The sequence below is a fragment of the Balearica regulorum genome, chromosome 3 (genome assembly GCF_011004875.1).
Source record: "Balearica regulorum gibbericeps isolate bBalReg1 chromosome 3, bBalReg1.pri, whole genome shotgun sequence".
Lineage (NCBI taxonomy): Eukaryota > Metazoa > Chordata > Aves > Gruiformes > Gruidae > Balearica > Balearica regulorum.
In genome coordinates this window covers 38,114,424-38,131,572 of record NC_046186.1, presented here as the reverse complement: position 1 = coordinate 38,131,572, position 17,149 = coordinate 38,114,424, and the positions used below count along the sequence as shown (strand labels likewise).

Below are 17,149 nucleotides of genomic sequence, written 5' to 3'. Positions count from 1 at the left end.
AGTCTGTTTTTGCATTCTTTCACAGCAAAAATATTTCCTCTGTTGCTCAATCTAGAATTGCATACTAGTTTTACTCTGTTGCTACTTTGTTTTATTCTACACATAGCATAGTAGTTCCCTCATCACAGAGGCACCAAACACATCTCCTTCCGCTGTTTGTCCTGGTGCTGGTATGTGTCTGTAGGCACTCTCTTCTTTCTGCTTATTGCTCCTTTTGTGGTTTAGTATCTTCAAGGACACTTCAGAATCCAGACCTGTTGTCTTGTTGAATGTCTCATTGAATGTCTCGTTGATGCTCATCACTGACTTGTAATGAATGAGAGCTTCTAGTTTTTGGAAGGTTTTAATGAATGTGGCGAATGGTGTGCATGTATTCAGTTATTCAGGTCTTGAAAAATAATCTAGTATTCAGAGAATATCATGTTTTTCAATAGTATTTTGTTAGTTTGGGTGTAATTTAAACAGATACAGTGTGAACTCTGAAGGCAATTGTCTTATATGTGCTGTAAAGTGATAAGACAACAAAACAGTCTTGTGCTGTTGTATACTGATGCGCAGCTTGTTTCATTTCAGTGTTTGCCACTTCTTCATATAAGGGAAAAACACTCCCACAAGAAGTTCTGGATAAAACCCCTCCTATATGTAACGTAAAGCCTTATTCTTAAAATGTCTCTCTGCGTTTCAGTTAAGCGAGCTGAAATCTTAAGCATAGTTTAGCCTTATTCAGTGACTCCATCAATGGACTTACAGAAGTGATAAATCTTGCCTTTTTGTTATATCAGTTACGTTTTAATTACCTGGACCTTTCTGTGTTTTTTTTAAATTTATTTCTTTTTTTTAGCAGAACTTGTATCGAGCCTTCAGAATTCTTCATGTGATGCATCTTCTGAACATGATGCAAACAGTGTATATGAAAGAATTCGACTTCAGAAGCTTACTTTTGTCCATCGAGCTGTTAGTATTGCCACTGACCCTAATGGTTGCAATTTTGCTGTTTTACAGTCAGATCCTAAAACAAGGTATAGTTAAAATATCAACAACTGTAATTTTTCTCTCTTTTTGTGTGTGTGTGTCATTGCAATTAAATTATTTTGCTTTGCAAAACCATTTTTTGGCTTATACAGAAGTCACAGTAAATGTGGTTATCCATACTGCTAGAGAATAGCACTTGTTAGTAAACAACAGTGTTGAAGTTTCCCAAAAACCTCAACTTATTTATTTGCATAATTGGTACAGATAGCATTGATTTTTTTTTTTTTTAATCTAAAGTGTTTAAGGCAAGCATTTGCAATGTATTTCTTAACACACTCTGAGCTCTAAATACTGTGGAAATTAACCCCTTCAGTAATGACCAATAATCAGCATTTAAATAGAAGTGAAAAGTGTATCTTTATTTATTTGGAAAAAATGTTTAAAGTAAAATGAATAAGTTGAAGACTTAACTGTGTTCCTTGCATTCTCATAATGGTTTCCAATACATCTGATAACTAAGTAAATATTAGCTTTTTTTCTTATTGTTTTGGATTGTAATATGAAATCAGCAAACATTTCTGTGTTTTTTCTTGTTGGACAAATGAGATGAAGATAAGATATTCTGATAATACGTATTTAATGGCTACGTTGTAAAGACAAAATACTGTATTTGATATTCTGAAGCTAGACAGATCTTACATATGTGGTTTAATTGCCTAAATACCATATTATTAGTTCTTTTTGTAAAGAATAGGACAAGAAATGTTGAGTAGTCTAGCAATGTAAGAAAAAACCCAAACAAACCAAATGGAAACAACCTCACCCTCCTCATTAAACATACTATGTAAAATTTTACTGAGCTTGTAAATAGTGGGGGTTTTGATGGATTTCATTTTGTTCTAGTCTCTATGAAATTCCAAGTGTGTCATCATCAAGTTTTGGAGAGGATTTTGGCAAGCTGTTAGATGAAACAGATGAAATGGACAGCATCCATGATGTGACTTTTCAGATTGGCACAAGAACTTACCCCGTACACAAATACATCTTGGCTGTGCGCTCTGACTTCTTCAAGAAGCTGTTTGTTTCCAGTGACAACCAGCTAGACACTCCAGATGTCTACCGTAAAGATGAAGACGCTGTTGGATGTGATCTTTATGTAATAGAGAAAGTTCATCCAGATTTGTTTGCATACCTTCTGCAGTTCATATACACTGACACCTGTGATCTTTTGACTCATGGTTATAAACCAAAAATCCTGCATAAAGGAAAATCGGAAGAATATCAGGATACTTTAATTTCTAACCTGAGCAAAATGAGTTTTGATGAAAATGTTAATGGAAAGTCTGCATTTGAGATTTATAGAAATAATCAAGTGCAAGTTATAAATGAAAAACAGAAGAGCAAATCTAAAAAAGGCAAAGTTGCTGGTGAAGAAGCTAACCTCATAAAAATGTTGCAGAGTACTGCGAAGAAATTTGGACTCAGCAATTTAAGTGGAAGGTAGGTGAAACAAAATGCATTTATATTCTGGCAAGCTCTTCACGGAGTGTTTTTATGTAAGCTGATCTAAGTTTAGTTGTTAGTGAAGTAGAAGGCTAGTTGGGGTTGATAAGTTTGCCTTTTTCTCCTTATTTTATTGTTTCTAAGTATAACAGTTTACAACACACACCGTGTCATCTGTTTAAAGCAACATCAGTTTGTTTTGATGCTTTTTGCTAAGAGAAAGCATGTATGACCTTTTCAAATAATGTTACAAGCAGACTTTCGTAACATGATTATGTACTTAAAGCAGCATTTTTCAATAGGCTTCTATATGATAGAAATGTGCTATTGGCCCTTGCTGTGCCCTAGAACCTCTTGGGCATTTGTGTATTAAACTTCTGTCCTGTGTATCTTTTGAAAGGCATGAGCTCTCTGAGACATCTGATGCAATCTTCAGACTTTCCAGAATGTCTGTCATAAAACATCAATACTTGTTTTGTTAGAGACAGCTGATCTAATTGAGTTTTAGATTGATGAAGTTTTATGCTATGGTCTGTAATCTACCAGTTTTTCCATAGACAATGAACATACTTAGCGTAAAGGAGCCCATAGCAAAGTTAAGTTCTTGTTTAACTGATGCATTTTTAATGTTACAGGATGAAACTAATGGAATTGAGACCAAACATCTCTGTAGAACTGTATTACTCAGATTTGGGTTTTATTTTCCTGCATTTGTCTTTTCCTTTCAAAGGAGGGAATGAGCCTTTTCAGGGCAGTTTTTTCTTCACTGTGTTTTTTGCAAACACTAAAATTAATCAGCAAAGATGTGAAGCTGCTGCTAAGACTGAGTTCCTAAGTAAAATTTCCATGTTAAAGTACTTTCCCTATGAAAGTGTATTGCTTCATAATCCACCAGCAGCACTCCTGTGTCTTTGCTATCCCATTCACAAGCCTCCTTGATGAATTAGGGTGCTAAAGCTTCTTGTGGTTTTGCTCAGATAACTGCCTGGTAGCAGTATATACAACTCCTGGATTTTTGACCCTGTGGTGTTGGACTTTGGCCTTGACTGTAGCAGTATAGCTTTCATATAAGGTAATAAATAAGATAGACAAGATGTGGAAAGAGTGCCAGTTATATTTTACATCTGCAGCAAAGACTTTTAAGTAACAACTGGCCTTTTCTAGTCTTCTGTGATGAATGATTTTGCTCCTTTTTCATATTCACAATATGAGCCCACTGAAGTGCTGTTACTTTGTAAAACTGTTCTTAATGGCTTGAACTGTATACTAATTGTATTACTTATTAGTAATGTTAATGATTTGCAGGTTGGATGGAGTCAGGTTAGAAAATGGAAAAATTAATGTTGTCAACAAGAAGAATGGGAACAAACCAAAGTTAAATCAGAAGAATTGGTAAACTTTTTAAATCAAGCTTCCCCTACCCCCACCATCATCTTCTTATGTCATCTTTATCTGTTAAGTGTAGACTGAGGTTGTTCAGCTGTTTTTTAACTTCTGGTTTACACTTGTCTCTATTACAGTAACTCGTGTTTGGAAGTTCTGTCTAGAAACTTATAGACTGATCTATGAATTAGTAATCTGGGATAGATTATGTATGCGATATTTTTGCTTCTTTTTGCTGGGCTTTAATGTGTTCTGTGGACTAACTGTGTCACAGAATACTAATGCCAGGAGAAATGTGGGTAAACCAGTCAAAAGCAGTTTGACTTTTGCAAATATGCTTGTTGTGACAATAAGACTACATGGATTGGAAAAAAGCAAACTTATAATATTTTTCTGATTAAGAAAATCTTTGGAATACCTTTCAATAGAAAAATTCCTTATGCTTTTATCAAAATGTTATTTGTTTTTTAGTTCTGTTGGTGTAGTTGGGTTATTTATACCCAAAGGCTTGAATAGTGTACTTGTAAAAGCTATGTTGTATAAAAGCTATGTTGTATAAAAGTAGCTTTTTCACAGAATTTGGATTACTTCACTCTTAAAATGCATTGTTAAAGCTTATAGTAGCTACTAATGTAAAAGAAATAAGTAACAGCATAGACCATTAAAATTGACTAAAATTAGCCATAATAATTTGATCATAGTAGTTCTGAAACAGTAATTGACAATGTTTTGAAAGAAATACTTGAACTGGAATTTTAAGAGTTCAACTTGGGACAAAAAATTTGTCTTGTGAAACTATTGTGCCTGTACTTTTAGGTTCATTCTATATATTATTTAAGTCCAGGTGTGTTTTATTTTAAAGGATAAATCCTAACTTGCTAAAGTAAGCATTTATTTGTAGAGTTTACAACTTGTAGCTCTTCTGAATAATCACAGTTCTGATCCTATTAAATATCTTCTAGTTCATACCTCTGCGATGTGACCCTGAAATCTTTAGATGGAAAGGAATTCCCGTGTCATAAGTGTGTACTTTGTGCAAGACTTGGTATGTGTGTCTATTTTTATATATTTAATACAAGTCATATTGTCTTTTTTAACTGAAATTTTATTGTATCTTGAACTGAAATGCCTTTCTTTACAGATTATTTTCACAGCATGTTAAGCAGCTCATGGATTGAGGTAAGCTTGCCAATAAACACGTGTGGTGGTATGTTTTGTTGCATCAAATAAGTGACAGCTTTTCAGTTTTCCTAGAATAACATATCCTAAATACTGGGGAAAAGGAAAGACTAGATTCTTGGATCCTTTTTGCAAGAACAAAACCCTCAGATTTTTGATTGCTCTATATTGGTACTATAGAGATTGTGTATTAAATGAGAATAATATATGTAATAACATAACAACATAATAACATCAAAGGAAATTAAAGTATTACTTTTGTTTTAGAGTTTATTTTGAGCTAGTTCATGGATTTCTAGAAGCTGCTGGATTGTTCTTATGCAATACTGCTTTGGATGAATTTTCATTTTCTTTCTCTGAAAGATCTTACAATTTAAATAGTATGCAGTATGGAATAGCTTTTCATATGTACTGAGTGAAAGATGCAGCAGAATCAAGAGTCAATGTGTAGAATCTCAAGTTAACTCTTACTGTTAATGAAATAGAGGGTATCAAGGACTATTCCACTTAGTCACCAGCTGCTGCTTTACAAGGTGTAGGTCTTTTATTTGTCTTGGTTCCTTCTTTTTAGCTGTGTATCAGTGCCCTGGTTGTTCCTGGACATCGTAATTTCACTAAATGCCTATGTTTAAGTATCTGAATACTTTTGATAATGCTCATTGAAAGAGAGGAAAGGTGTAAATGGAGAAGAATTTTTCAGAGACTGAAAGCTGAAGCAGTGTGCAAGAGCCTTCTCAACTTTCATAGCTTTTTGGTAATACGTAAATTTAACAAGCTGGCAAAGTACTGGCAGTTCTCTTCTGCTGTATAACAGAACTTTATCTGTCCTCTTAAGTTACTGTGCTGCCTTTTCCTCAGTCATCCCTGAGGAAACATATCCAAAACACTGTGAGACAAGTGATTGATTGATTTGGGGTTTTTTTTAAGTGTCAAATGTCCATTTGTATAATTGATTTCTGTATCAGTTGTATGTAGTTTGTAAGTTATTTATTATTTTGTAAGTAAATCTAAATCATAGTAAATTCGTAAGTAAATATTTTGTGAATCAAGTGCTCTAGATGTTGTATAAAAATCTTAATGTCTGTAAGAGGTTTTTAAACTTCAGATGGGACCTATGTCAGTTCCAGTAGCATGTTCTGAAGCAAAAGAAATCTTTTAGTATAAAACTTTGCTTCAGTACCACCTGAAATAAACCAAAGTTGTTAAGCAGTGTTGTTGCATAAACTTGAATGGTGACAATTACATGGTTTAATGGCTAATGTTTGCTTATACAAAAGCTTTGCCTTAGTGGTTAAGGTGGTTCTTCAAATGGAGGGTTTGCTGAGGACCTTGTTTTCCGAGGGATTAACAGTAATGGCTACTTTCATTTTATTCTTGCATGGGAACTTATGTTTTCACTAGATGCTTTACCTTGAAAGGAAAGCAGTTCAGTACTTGCATAGGGGATTCCTGTTCTACTTTTAAACAGTTGAGGGTAAAGTAATGTAATAATATTGTTGGAGAAGATGCTCAAACTGATGGAACACTGAACTGTTTCATGGATATTTATTCAGAAGTTTGGGCAGATTTTAATTGCTCTGCTACAATCAATTCTTAATTGAAGAGCTCTAACAGATTTTGAGTAAATGCTTAAATAATTGCTTAACTTTGAAAATATGACTCTCAGTCTGAGTCATTTTCTAAATATAATTGCTGTCTTAATTTTGTATTTTATTCCAAGTAGTCAGCTTCTTTTATTATTTTTGTTTATTTTTTTTAATCCTTTTGCCTTTTAGGCTTCCTGTTGTTCAGCTCTGGAAATGCCAATCCATTCTGACATACTACAGATAATTGTAGATTACCTATATACAGATGAAGCTCTTGCGATAAAAGGTGCCATTAATATATTTTCAACTCAACTGTAGCTCCTGCAATTTTTATATTTTTAAGTAGAAGTTGAGTACTTAATATGCTTGCATTGAAGTCTTATGTAGAGAATCTGAATTTTTGTGACTCTTGCTGTATATTTCGAGGTGATAGCTGTACCCCAGGCCTTTTTGTACCTTTTCTTTAGTTTGTCAGACTGCAGTTTTCCTTTTCCCTCCTTGTCTTCCTTCAAAAAAATGTTTATTTGTGTTCTTCTAAGCTATTCCTTGTGCTGTGAAAATCCCATCAAAATTTGCAAAGTAGTTACATTTGTCCTTTGGTAAAATCTCATTGAAGCTGTATGTGTAATAGTTACTTTTAACTTGCCCACAGTGTTTACATGATGCTTTGTTTTCCAGATTCTCAAAATGTGGAATTCATATGTAATGTTCTTGTGGTAGCAGACCAACTTCTTATATCCAGACTCAAAGAAATCTGTGAAGTAGCCATTGCAGAAAGACGTGAGTTCTTCCACTTGTATTATAAAGGGTTAGAGAATAAAAAAATGGGGTTTTTTTTAGATGTTAGTGTTCTTACCTATTTGAGCACAGAATTATTTGCTTATATTCCTTTGCTCTAATTACCTTTAGCTGTTCATTGCATAGCTGTTAACAGTTGCTTCTTTAGTCTGGGTGATGTTTTGGGTAGCATAATCTTCCATATGCTTACACTCTTTTAAAAAAGAAAAAAAAAAGTAAAAAAAAAAAAGAAAAAGGCAAAAAGAAAAAAAAAACCCCAACCAAACCCACTACAGCAAATAAACCAAACTTTTATAATACTTTTATTTCATTGAATTCAAACTTCTTGTCTTTAAAACATGATAAAATGAATTCTATGTTTCTGTTTCTGGCCTTGTATTTAGTTCTGCTTGTTCTTCTGTTGTTTGTTTGAAACGGTGCTGTTTCTACATGGCTATAAAGATCTGTCTCTCCTAGAAAACACTAAGTGTTGTTGCTTGGTTTCATACAAGAAGTCAGCATACAATTTTTGCTTGGCATTTCTTAGTGACTTCTATTTTCTCTCTCCCTCTCCCCTACCCCTTCTCCCCCCTTTTTTTTTCTTTATCCCTGCTAAAGGGACATTTGGAGGTTTAAGAACTGTTCATGCTGTATATGAAACTTTCTGGTTTTAACTTTATTTTCCCTTTCGTTTTGGACTGCTGAATTTCAATATATCGAAACTGATAAGTTTGTAGATAGAGCCTTTCTATTTCTGTGAAGCAGTCATTGCATTCAAGCTGCTACAAAGTTTTGTGGAGCTTGCTGTAGTTTCTGGTCATTTCAGCATTAGCATTTTTTTCTAGGAATAGAGAAATATATGATATGTTTCAATAACTAGGTCACGCTGCACAATGTCTTAAAAACTGCTGCATGATATTGCAGCACATTATCCAATTTAGTTTGTTGTGTTTCTTCTTTGCAGTTACTTTAAAGAATGCTGCCGAGTTGCTGGAGTTCTCAGCTATGTATAATGCTGAACAGTTGAAACTGTCCTGCTTGCAGTTCATAGGACTCAATATGGCAGCTTTGCTTGAAGCAAGGTAAGGAGGAATGCAAATGTGTTCATGTACTAGCTGTTAAATTCAAACATCCCCAAAAGGAAAGGGGTTGAAGAATGAATAAGAGCAGTTAAATGTTAAAATGCAACTGAATGCTGCTAGTTTAAAGGGAGGCTCATTTTTGGCAAACAGGGAGAGAGAAATTAGTTAAGTACCTGTACATAGTGTACCAGTTCTATAGTACAAAACCCTATGTTATAGTCTGGCATGAAGAGCCTGAATTAAGGGGAGAAACCTCTCGTGAATTCAGTGGGCTTTGTCGTTAGGCCTAATCTTAATTGGGTTTTGTAAATTGGTTTTGAAGATGCATAAAACTGCTGTGGTCTTTTTTTTATGTTTTTTGTTTGTTCGTTTGTTTTAACATGATAGTTACTATGCAAATTGAATTTAAGTAGGTTTATTATAGCTGGTACATTTTCCAAAGAGGGTGGGCCTGCCTTCTGGTAGTCTCCTTGCTTTAACTGTCTGCAGTGAGGGCTGAACAAATTAATTACCCTTGCTTTTGACAACGATTCAGCTAGCGTTCTGAGAAGTTGAAGGTGTGCTCCGGCCTTCCTTCTCTTGATGCTTTCAGACAGGGCTTCAGGTTTCTTCTAGGGTACATATCTTCTCAGAGCAAGCCTTATCAGCATTGATTGAACTTCTTTTTTAGGAAAGACTTAAAAAACACCCCAAAAACCCCAACCAAACAAAAAAACCCCATCTCTGTTACTGATCCACTCTGTCCACTCCTAGCCTTTTTGTCATGCTTCCCTTTACCTATAGAAGTTCTTGGAGATCTGAACCAGTTCAGAATGCCAGCACTTCATTGCTATGTCACGCAACTGCTCTGCTTGTATAACAGATACAGGAATTCATTCATATTAGCAATTTTCCTCTTTGCATCTTTATAAAGTAAAAACACTTAACCTTTGATTTTGGGGAGAAGAGTAAAAATGTAGTAATATTGCCTTAAGTATTATTCTGAATTCAGTAAGACTGTATCTGAAAATCTGAAAATGTCATTACTGGGTAGCAAGACTATTAATCTGACACCTGAGACAGATAGAACTTAGTCGTGACAGCTTTGTGTGAGAAGAGCTGCTCAGGCGGGCAAGAAAGTTAATTTTTTTGGCATAAATGTCAAGGGGTATTGCGTACGAGTTTTATAGAAGAATTTGTGTAGACTTGGAGTGTTGGATACATGTCAGGAAGACTCGAAAATATGCAGAAATAGGTAAAGTAATGATAAGTTCACAGTAACTTAAATATATAGGTCTATATTGGCTTTGGCCTTAAGTAAAGGTAGGCTGTCTGGAAAGGTTGTGAGTTTAATCCTGCCTTACAACAAGGGCATTGACTAGTTTATATTTTGTGTGTGTTTTCTTCCTTCTGACTGTGACCACCATGAATAGGTAATAATGTCTGTAGGTGAGATTCATCTAAAAGATTTGTTTAAATTTTTCATTAATGTGATGTTGTTTTTTTTTTTTTAAGCTGGTAAGATAAATTTGTATTTATTTTTTTAGGACTTTGGATGTCTTAAGTGATGAAGTTGTAAAGGATCTTTCTGTTTATTACAGGAAAATGGTAAGTTGTACAACTTGAGTGTAAGCTGATTATGTTTAAAATGAGAACAGATGAGTAATAAATACATACATGTAGGGCCTGTAGATGACAGGCTGAATGTGGAACATCTGACTCAAAAACTAAGGTTAGCTGCTGCTGTTATCACTCTCTTAGAGCTCATATGTCATTATTCACTAGCCACTGCTGCAACAGTGTATTAAATATATATATAAATGTATTAATGTTCTATAACAATTTTTACATGAAAAAACATAAGCAAAACCTATGGAAAAGAGTATCTGTTACTTAGAAGAAAGGAGAAGAAAGCAAATTAGACTTCTCCAGTGGGAAGTTCAGGGTGATCATATAGATCTTAAAAGCAGTAAGAAAAATAACGTGAAAGTTGAACTTTAATGCAAAGGGGTAAACCAAGGCACATTATAATCCAGTTTTCTTTAACTGTACAGTAATAAAAGATGAATGATTGCAAACCTTGATGCATTTTTTTCTTGTCAGGAGTCATAGGCAGCTGAAACATAGGCATTCTGAGTCTGTCAAAATAATTCTCCTGTTTTGCTTAGAGATGTAACTTAACTTGATAAGTTAAATAAGCTTGTTAAATAATTATTACTTGATCTGTAAAAATGTTTTAAATGACAGTCAGTTTTGGTCCTTTTACATGAGATGATATATTTGCTAGCATACAACTTAAGAGAAACTTAGTGTAACAGCTTTTACAACTACAGATTCCGGCTATGGTCAGGAGAGTAATTACTCCGTATCCAGATGGACCTGATATAAGTTCCTTTGAGCCTGAAGATGGAGAGAACTTTATCTTTTTAAGGGAAGAAATGAATACAGAACAAAATTCTCAGTAAGTATTTATTTTTCATCAATGTTTGTAGCTGAGTGAGCTGTATATGATATTTATCCCCCTTTGGATAGTGCCTGACTCCCTTTGGGTTCAGAATTGAAATATTAAGAAATAGAAGACATGGAGATTTCAAAGACTTTTCTCAATTCCTTTAAGTATTTTAAAATGTTACAGAACTGCAGTAAAGCACTTTTTTCAATTTATAAGTAGCATGTAAGTAAAGGTAGCAAAACAAGCATTCACGGTAATGTTTGGGAGTTGGGTGTGTGATGAGAGTACCTGTGTATATGTAAGACCAACTGGAGTTCATTGAATTTTCATGAGAAATCACAAGGGGAAAAAACATATTTTTATAGATCTGTCTGGAAAATTGTGATAATTTAGATTTCTTAATATTAACAGAATTTTCATATGAAATAGGAAGTTTTGTAGCATGAGTTTTTAATCTGTTAGTTTAAAGTGGATTCTGTCTGGATGTAGAATAGCAAAACAAGCAACCTGTGTTTTAAGAAGTGTTAGAAAATGTGATCCAAACAACTGTAGATCAGGTAGTTTGGCCTTGGTAGTTTTGTGGACTTCTGTTATTCTGTCTTTGAACATTGTTCTGAAGACATAGAGGTGAGAGCAATAGAATCTGTAAGACTAACTTAATATGCTGCTTTTCTCTGACAAGCAAATAATGATATTACAACTGCTTTTTTTTGGTACAGTTTTTAAACTGGAGATATTGACTATGACATCACAACTAGGAAAAGTTAATTTGATAGGATGACTTGGTAACATGCTTCTAACATGGGTAGTGAAATACGATGTCACTGTGCAGATGAGACCTCACCTGCGGTATTGTGCACTGTTCTGACCACTTGTGTCAAGAAAAGTTACACTGAATGAATTAGTATAGATAAGGACTAGTAGATCAAGGGAACTGAGAGGCTGTTTTGTGTTAGAGTTCAAACCTTTCAGTGTTTTTAAAGGCTAGGTGATAGCCTTTAGGGCATAGGGCACTCCAAGGATTAAAAGAACTCCCAAACATTGTAAGGTTACAGTATTGATGCAGGAATGACTATGTACGTGTATAGTTATTCCAGAAGAAGCTTTTTTTGAAATAGGGTAAATGTAGCTGTGATACAAATAATTCTGAATTTCTAGTAGTTTTATTAAAATGAAAGGTACCTCTTATTTGATTCCACTCTTCCCAATATCATAGAATCATAGAATGGTTTGGGTTGGAAGGGACCTCAAAGATCATCTAGTTCCAACCCCCCTGCCATGGGCGGGGACACCCTCCACTAGACCAGGTTGGCCAAAGCCCCATCCAACCTGGCCTTGAACACTTCCAGGGATGGGGCATCCATAGCTTCCCTGGGCAACCTGTTCCAGTGCCTCACCACCCTCATAGTGAAGAATTTCTTCCTAGTATCTACTCTAAATCCACCCTCTTTCAGTTTAAAACAATTACCCCTTGTCCTTTCACTACACTCCCTGATAAACAGTCCCTCTCCAGCTTTCCTGTAGGCCCACTTTAGGTATTGGAAGGCTGATAATATATAGGCACGCATGACATTTTGGTAACAGGACCATATACCTGCTTTATTGTAGCAATAGTATCATCTTGGAGGCAATATTTGTGTTGGGGAAAAATGAGACCAACTGTGGAGTTTATTGAACTTCACTAATTTAGGAGAAATCAAGACAGAAAAAACTGCAGACTTGGATGTAGTTTGCTTGCTGTGAGCTGCAACCATGTGTAGCAGGTTTAACCTGACCTAGGTGGTAGTGCCAGCCTATGCAGCTGCTGTGTCTTCCTCTGTCTCAGCAGGTGTCTTTGTGCAGTGTACTAGACCTGAGACTAGGTCTAGATTGGAAAGAATTTTTTTCTCTTCCTCCTGGATTTCTGCGCCTCTTCCCCCTCCATCCCGAATAATTTACTGAATAGTTGTGCCAGTGCATAAGCAGAGCAGGAACAAGCAGCTAGTGACAGCTGGTGGGACAAGGTATTACTACTTCAAGTAGTAATACCGCTGCTGCTGACTGAAAAACTTGACATTGACACTGATAGTTCTGAGGCTCAATTTCTTTGGCTTTAATCCATCTTGGGTTTGTTTGTTTGTTTTTAATAGGGAAGCCCTTTTCAAAAGAGCAAAAACTAAAGCGAAAAAGAAGCCACGAAAACGGTCCGACAGTTCTGGAGGATATAATCTATCAGATATTATTCAGAGTCCACCCTCTACAGGTCAGTGGGACAAAGGTTCCTTTTAGGTATAGAAATAGAACATAACGTTTAACATGCAATACGATTTCTGTACTTCAGTAAGGAAATCTTGCAAAGATTATGGTGTTCACTAGAAAAGAAATAGTAGACTTTGAATGGTGAATTCTTAAGATTAAGTTTTGTTTGAAAGGATGTTTGTCATATTAAGCTTGTGCCTGAAGTTTAGATTCTGTAAAAACATCTATTTTATTAAATAAAGTTAATGGACACTTTCCCATGTGGTTTTAGTAAGCGGAACATTTCTGTTAATGTGGTTTTTTTGGTTTGTTTTTTTTTTTTTTTCTGGAATATAAATAAATCGGTCACTGTTCATTGAAAAGATGTAGAAGCCTTCATTTTCAACAGAAAACTGTCAGTGTTAGTTCCTGAAACTGTATTGTGAGAAAGAGAAGGAAAACTGGGCATAATCTTATTCTGAAAATATATTTAAAATAGTCTTAAACTTGCTTATACTTATTACAGTCTAGTATACTGGACTAGGTAAACTTCTGGTTATTTTGTATGCATCATATAAAGTGAATGAATGACTTTTGGGGTTTTTTGGTTGTTTGGGTTTTTTTTAAGCATTGTTTAGTTGGGTTCTCATGATTTAATAGTTTTACTCTCATTTCTTAGGCTCAGTAAAACTGGATAAAACTAACTCTGTGGAATCACTTCCAGAACTGTTAACATCTGACTCTGAAGGTAGTTACGCAGGAGTGGGTAGCCCCAGAGACTTGCAGTCCCCTGACTTCACAAAAGGATTTCATCCAGAGAGGACTGAGGTTGGATTTCTTTGTTCATAGCAATTTAGTTGTTTGTGTTTATCTAGGCCATCAAAAGCAGAGTTTGTATTTTGGAGTGTTTCTGAGAAGCTGTTGTCCTTAAAATGGAGTAGACAACTTCAAGTAGTTACTGTTTGTCTGATAAAGCAAATATAAATAAGTATTTCTTACTAAGCCTTCTAAGGGTAATTTATTCATGTAGTACCGTAATTAGAATTTTTATATGCTGTAGTGTTCAGAAAATTTCAAACCAAAAGAGCAATTATGTAAAGTCTTTATCTACTTCATTTAAAATGCAAAGCACATCTGAAGTTCAGAAGCCAAAAAAACAAAAACAGAAGCCAAAAAACTCCAGGAAAACCCTGCTGTTCTTCAACTACTGTAGTTGGACAGAGGTATGGTCCAGGATAACTGAGGCATAACTGGCAAAGAGAAATAAGTTTGAGAGAATTGTACCTATTTTAAGTGTTAAAGCTTTAGAAGTGAAATGTGAAGCGAGGGGGGAAAAAAGTACAAAAAAAAAAAAAAGGTACAAATAGCAGACTGATCAGGGATTCAATGTGTTATTGATATTTTTGAGGTATCCTTTAAAATCTTTTCACTTACATGTCATTCAAGTTTGTAGCATCACTCTTTTTGCTAAATGAAAAAATGTGAGAATATTTATTCCATATTTTTCTGTCTTTTTTAGATGAAGGACAAAGCATGCAGTCAGGGTGTGAAACCCTCTCAACCTAACAAGGAGATGAAGTCATATAAGGGATCATCAGCATTGACACAGTCTGTTCCACAGTCCATTCCCAGTGCCAAAAATAATTCTACAAGCTCTCCCAATTGGGTAGCAACCAGTTTCAGGTAGAGTAATAGTTGTGGCGCCTACCTAACTTACAATCACTGTTCCACACTTGGTAGTGAATGCTAATAATATTCTGTTCAGACTAAAAAGCTATCCGCTCTTCAAAAGGATCATACGTTATTTGACACATGAAGTAAAGATTTTGGTAATTTAATAAAACTGGTACCTTTTTTTAATTATTCTTTGAGAAAGACACTTTTTTAAATACTTTGCAGTTTTTTGTAGAACGAGACCATGCTTGAAGCCATTGGAAGCTCTATTGTACTTTGACATTTTTAAGGCATGCCTTTAGACTTAAACGGACTGTGAAAATCAACACCATAGGTTTAACTGATACAGCTAATAGAAAATTGATCATTAAATTTATCTGTAGCAGTATCTGCATGTGAAAAAGGAGCAGTACTGTGATAGATTGATATTCTGTCTTACCTGGTGTCCTGTCTCTGACAGTTGTCAATAAAGGTTTAATAGGTTTTAGGGAAATCATATAGCGAGACTTTCCCAGTTTTCCCAGGCTCTGTTGGTTTGTGGCTGACTGGCTTTGTTACTAGGGGTGATACAGCTGTAGAAATTAAAAGTTGCAGCTCCGACGTCTGTTGTTTGGTGAACAGGGTCCATTAGGGATCTGTGTATTTTTGTAAACCTAGTCTACGCAGAGAGGGTAACATATCCCACAACCAACTCTGGTCTTTCGACTGGTTGGAAGAAGCTCCACCTTCATCTGCTGTCTTAAGAGTTCTTTTCAAATGCAGTTTAGAGTATTGCATGGAAGGGGAACAAACAAAACCATAGGTCTTTGTTGTAATGTCACTGTACTTTTATGGGTTTACCTGGTACTCTTTCTTCACTTTTTCTAGTATTGCTGGTGTGATGCTAAGAAAAAGCAGGCAGCGCTGTTTAGAGTGTTTAAAGGATTAATACTGTAGTATATTTGGTTGAACTACTGTGGAGGAGCAGTGACAACAGGGTTGGGTGTGACCTCCCAGTGGTTAATTCACTAGTTAGTCTCTGGCAGTTGGGTTTATGTAGGGAGAGAGAGGGAGTGCTGCTTATGTTTTATTTCAAAGCCTGTCCTTGAATCTAGTTGTAACAGCTTAGTTTACAAATGCCTTAAAGTACACAGGTATTAATTTATAGTTTTATGTAAAGCTTGGAAGTGTCTGGATTCAATTCATGTTTATTTCTGTGGAAGTTTAAAATTAGGTCATTTATGAAAAAAACCCTGATTCCTAAAGTTTGACAACATTACTGGTGTTTGTATAGAGCTCTAATTTTGCAGAGTGTTCTGCCATGTGAAATAGTTTTAATCCTGTTCTTTGAAGAAAGATCTGCTTCAACCTTCATGAAAGAGCTGTGAGCAATGCCTCTCTAATACTTAGCATGAGTAGCTGACTACTAAATAAGTATCCTGGATTTAGGTATCTAATTTTTTTAAAGTAATCATAGTTCACATCTTTTTGTTTCATAGTATAATGAGTCTTGAAAGTATTTTTATAGTGTGCTCTTAAATATGTATGTATTTATAAAAGTTTTGTCAGAAACATTCTATTTGAGGTTTGCCATAATTGAGGAAACAGACATAAATTATACATCTGTTTACCAATCTTATGTATGATTTAGAGGATTTCAGTGAAGGCTGGAACTGTGGAATGTAAGTAAAAATGAATGCCTTGTAAGGTAACTTTTTATTTTTCATTTAGCCCTGCCAGCCCTCCTGCTATGGATCTAAGAACCATCATGGAAATTGAAGAAAGTATGCAGAAATGTGGAACCATGCCAAAAGCAAATTCAGGGTTGGTAAAAAACCAAGATCTATAAAAGAAAAGTGTGATAGACCAGCCTATTATGAATTTACTTAGTGGTTCAGGCAGCTCAGAGTTTAAAACAACCAGGAGAAAAGTTGTCCTATTTGTTTTTGAACGACTTTGTTTACTTCAGCTCATTATGGTGTTTTTCTGTGAGCATACAAAATTTATGCCTTTATTTTACTGTAATCTTGTTTGGTCAACTACTGCAAAAAGATGTCTTAGCTGTTGAAATTTGAAAGAAAGAGCTAGTAAACTAGTATCTTAAATCAGAGTGGCCTGCTATGCTGAGCTTTCTGATTTCCAACCAAAAAGAATTAAGTCTTGTCCCTAGCACTTTGGAAATTACTTGTGGACTACTACTGTAATTGATCCTGAAGTTTGTTTCTTGTCTGACCTCCCCCAGCACCCGTGGGTTGATAGTGACAATTCTTCCTCAGTAAGATGCAAGGGTGGTTCTTGCTTGCAGAAGCATCTCAAAGACACAGGGAGAGTGATGTACATTTTCAGGAGGCAGTGGATTAAACCTA

At 35.2% G+C, this 17,149-nt stretch overlaps 1 protein-coding gene across 7 annotated transcripts in view; it reads left to right on the top strand.

Moving 5' to 3' along the window:
* The window catches only part of IBTK (inhibitor of Bruton tyrosine kinase), a 61,166-nt gene that overhangs the window by 24,065 nt on the left and 19,952 nt on the right, over nt 1-17,149 (top strand). For 2 of the 7 annotated variants that reach the window (XM_075747581.1, XM_075747579.1), the window contains exons 11-24: nt 842-1,019; nt 1,876-2,472; nt 3,781-3,867; nt 4,821-4,903; nt 5,000-5,037; nt 6,813-6,909; nt 7,302-7,403; nt 8,365-8,482; nt 10,009-10,069; nt 10,795-10,922; nt 13,043-13,155; nt 13,810-13,958; nt 14,650-14,813; nt 16,515-16,607. In XM_075747581.1, the coding sequence (XP_075603696.1) occupies nt 842-1,019; nt 1,876-2,472; nt 3,781-3,867; nt 4,821-4,903; nt 5,000-5,037; nt 6,813-6,909; nt 7,302-7,403; nt 8,365-8,482; nt 10,009-10,069; nt 10,795-10,922; nt 13,043-13,155; nt 13,810-13,958; nt 14,650-14,813; nt 16,515-16,607 (2,008 nt within the window). Of the gene's footprint in view, nt 1-841; nt 1,020-1,875; nt 2,473-3,780; nt 3,868-4,820; nt 4,904-4,999; nt 5,038-6,812; nt 6,910-7,301; nt 7,404-8,364; nt 8,483-10,008; nt 10,070-10,779; nt 10,923-13,042; nt 13,156-13,809; nt 13,959-14,649; nt 14,814-16,514; nt 16,608-17,149 lie in introns of all 7 variants that reach the window. The other 5 variants (XM_075747578.1, XM_075747576.1, XM_075747583.1 and 2 more) reach the window with 3 other exon arrangements.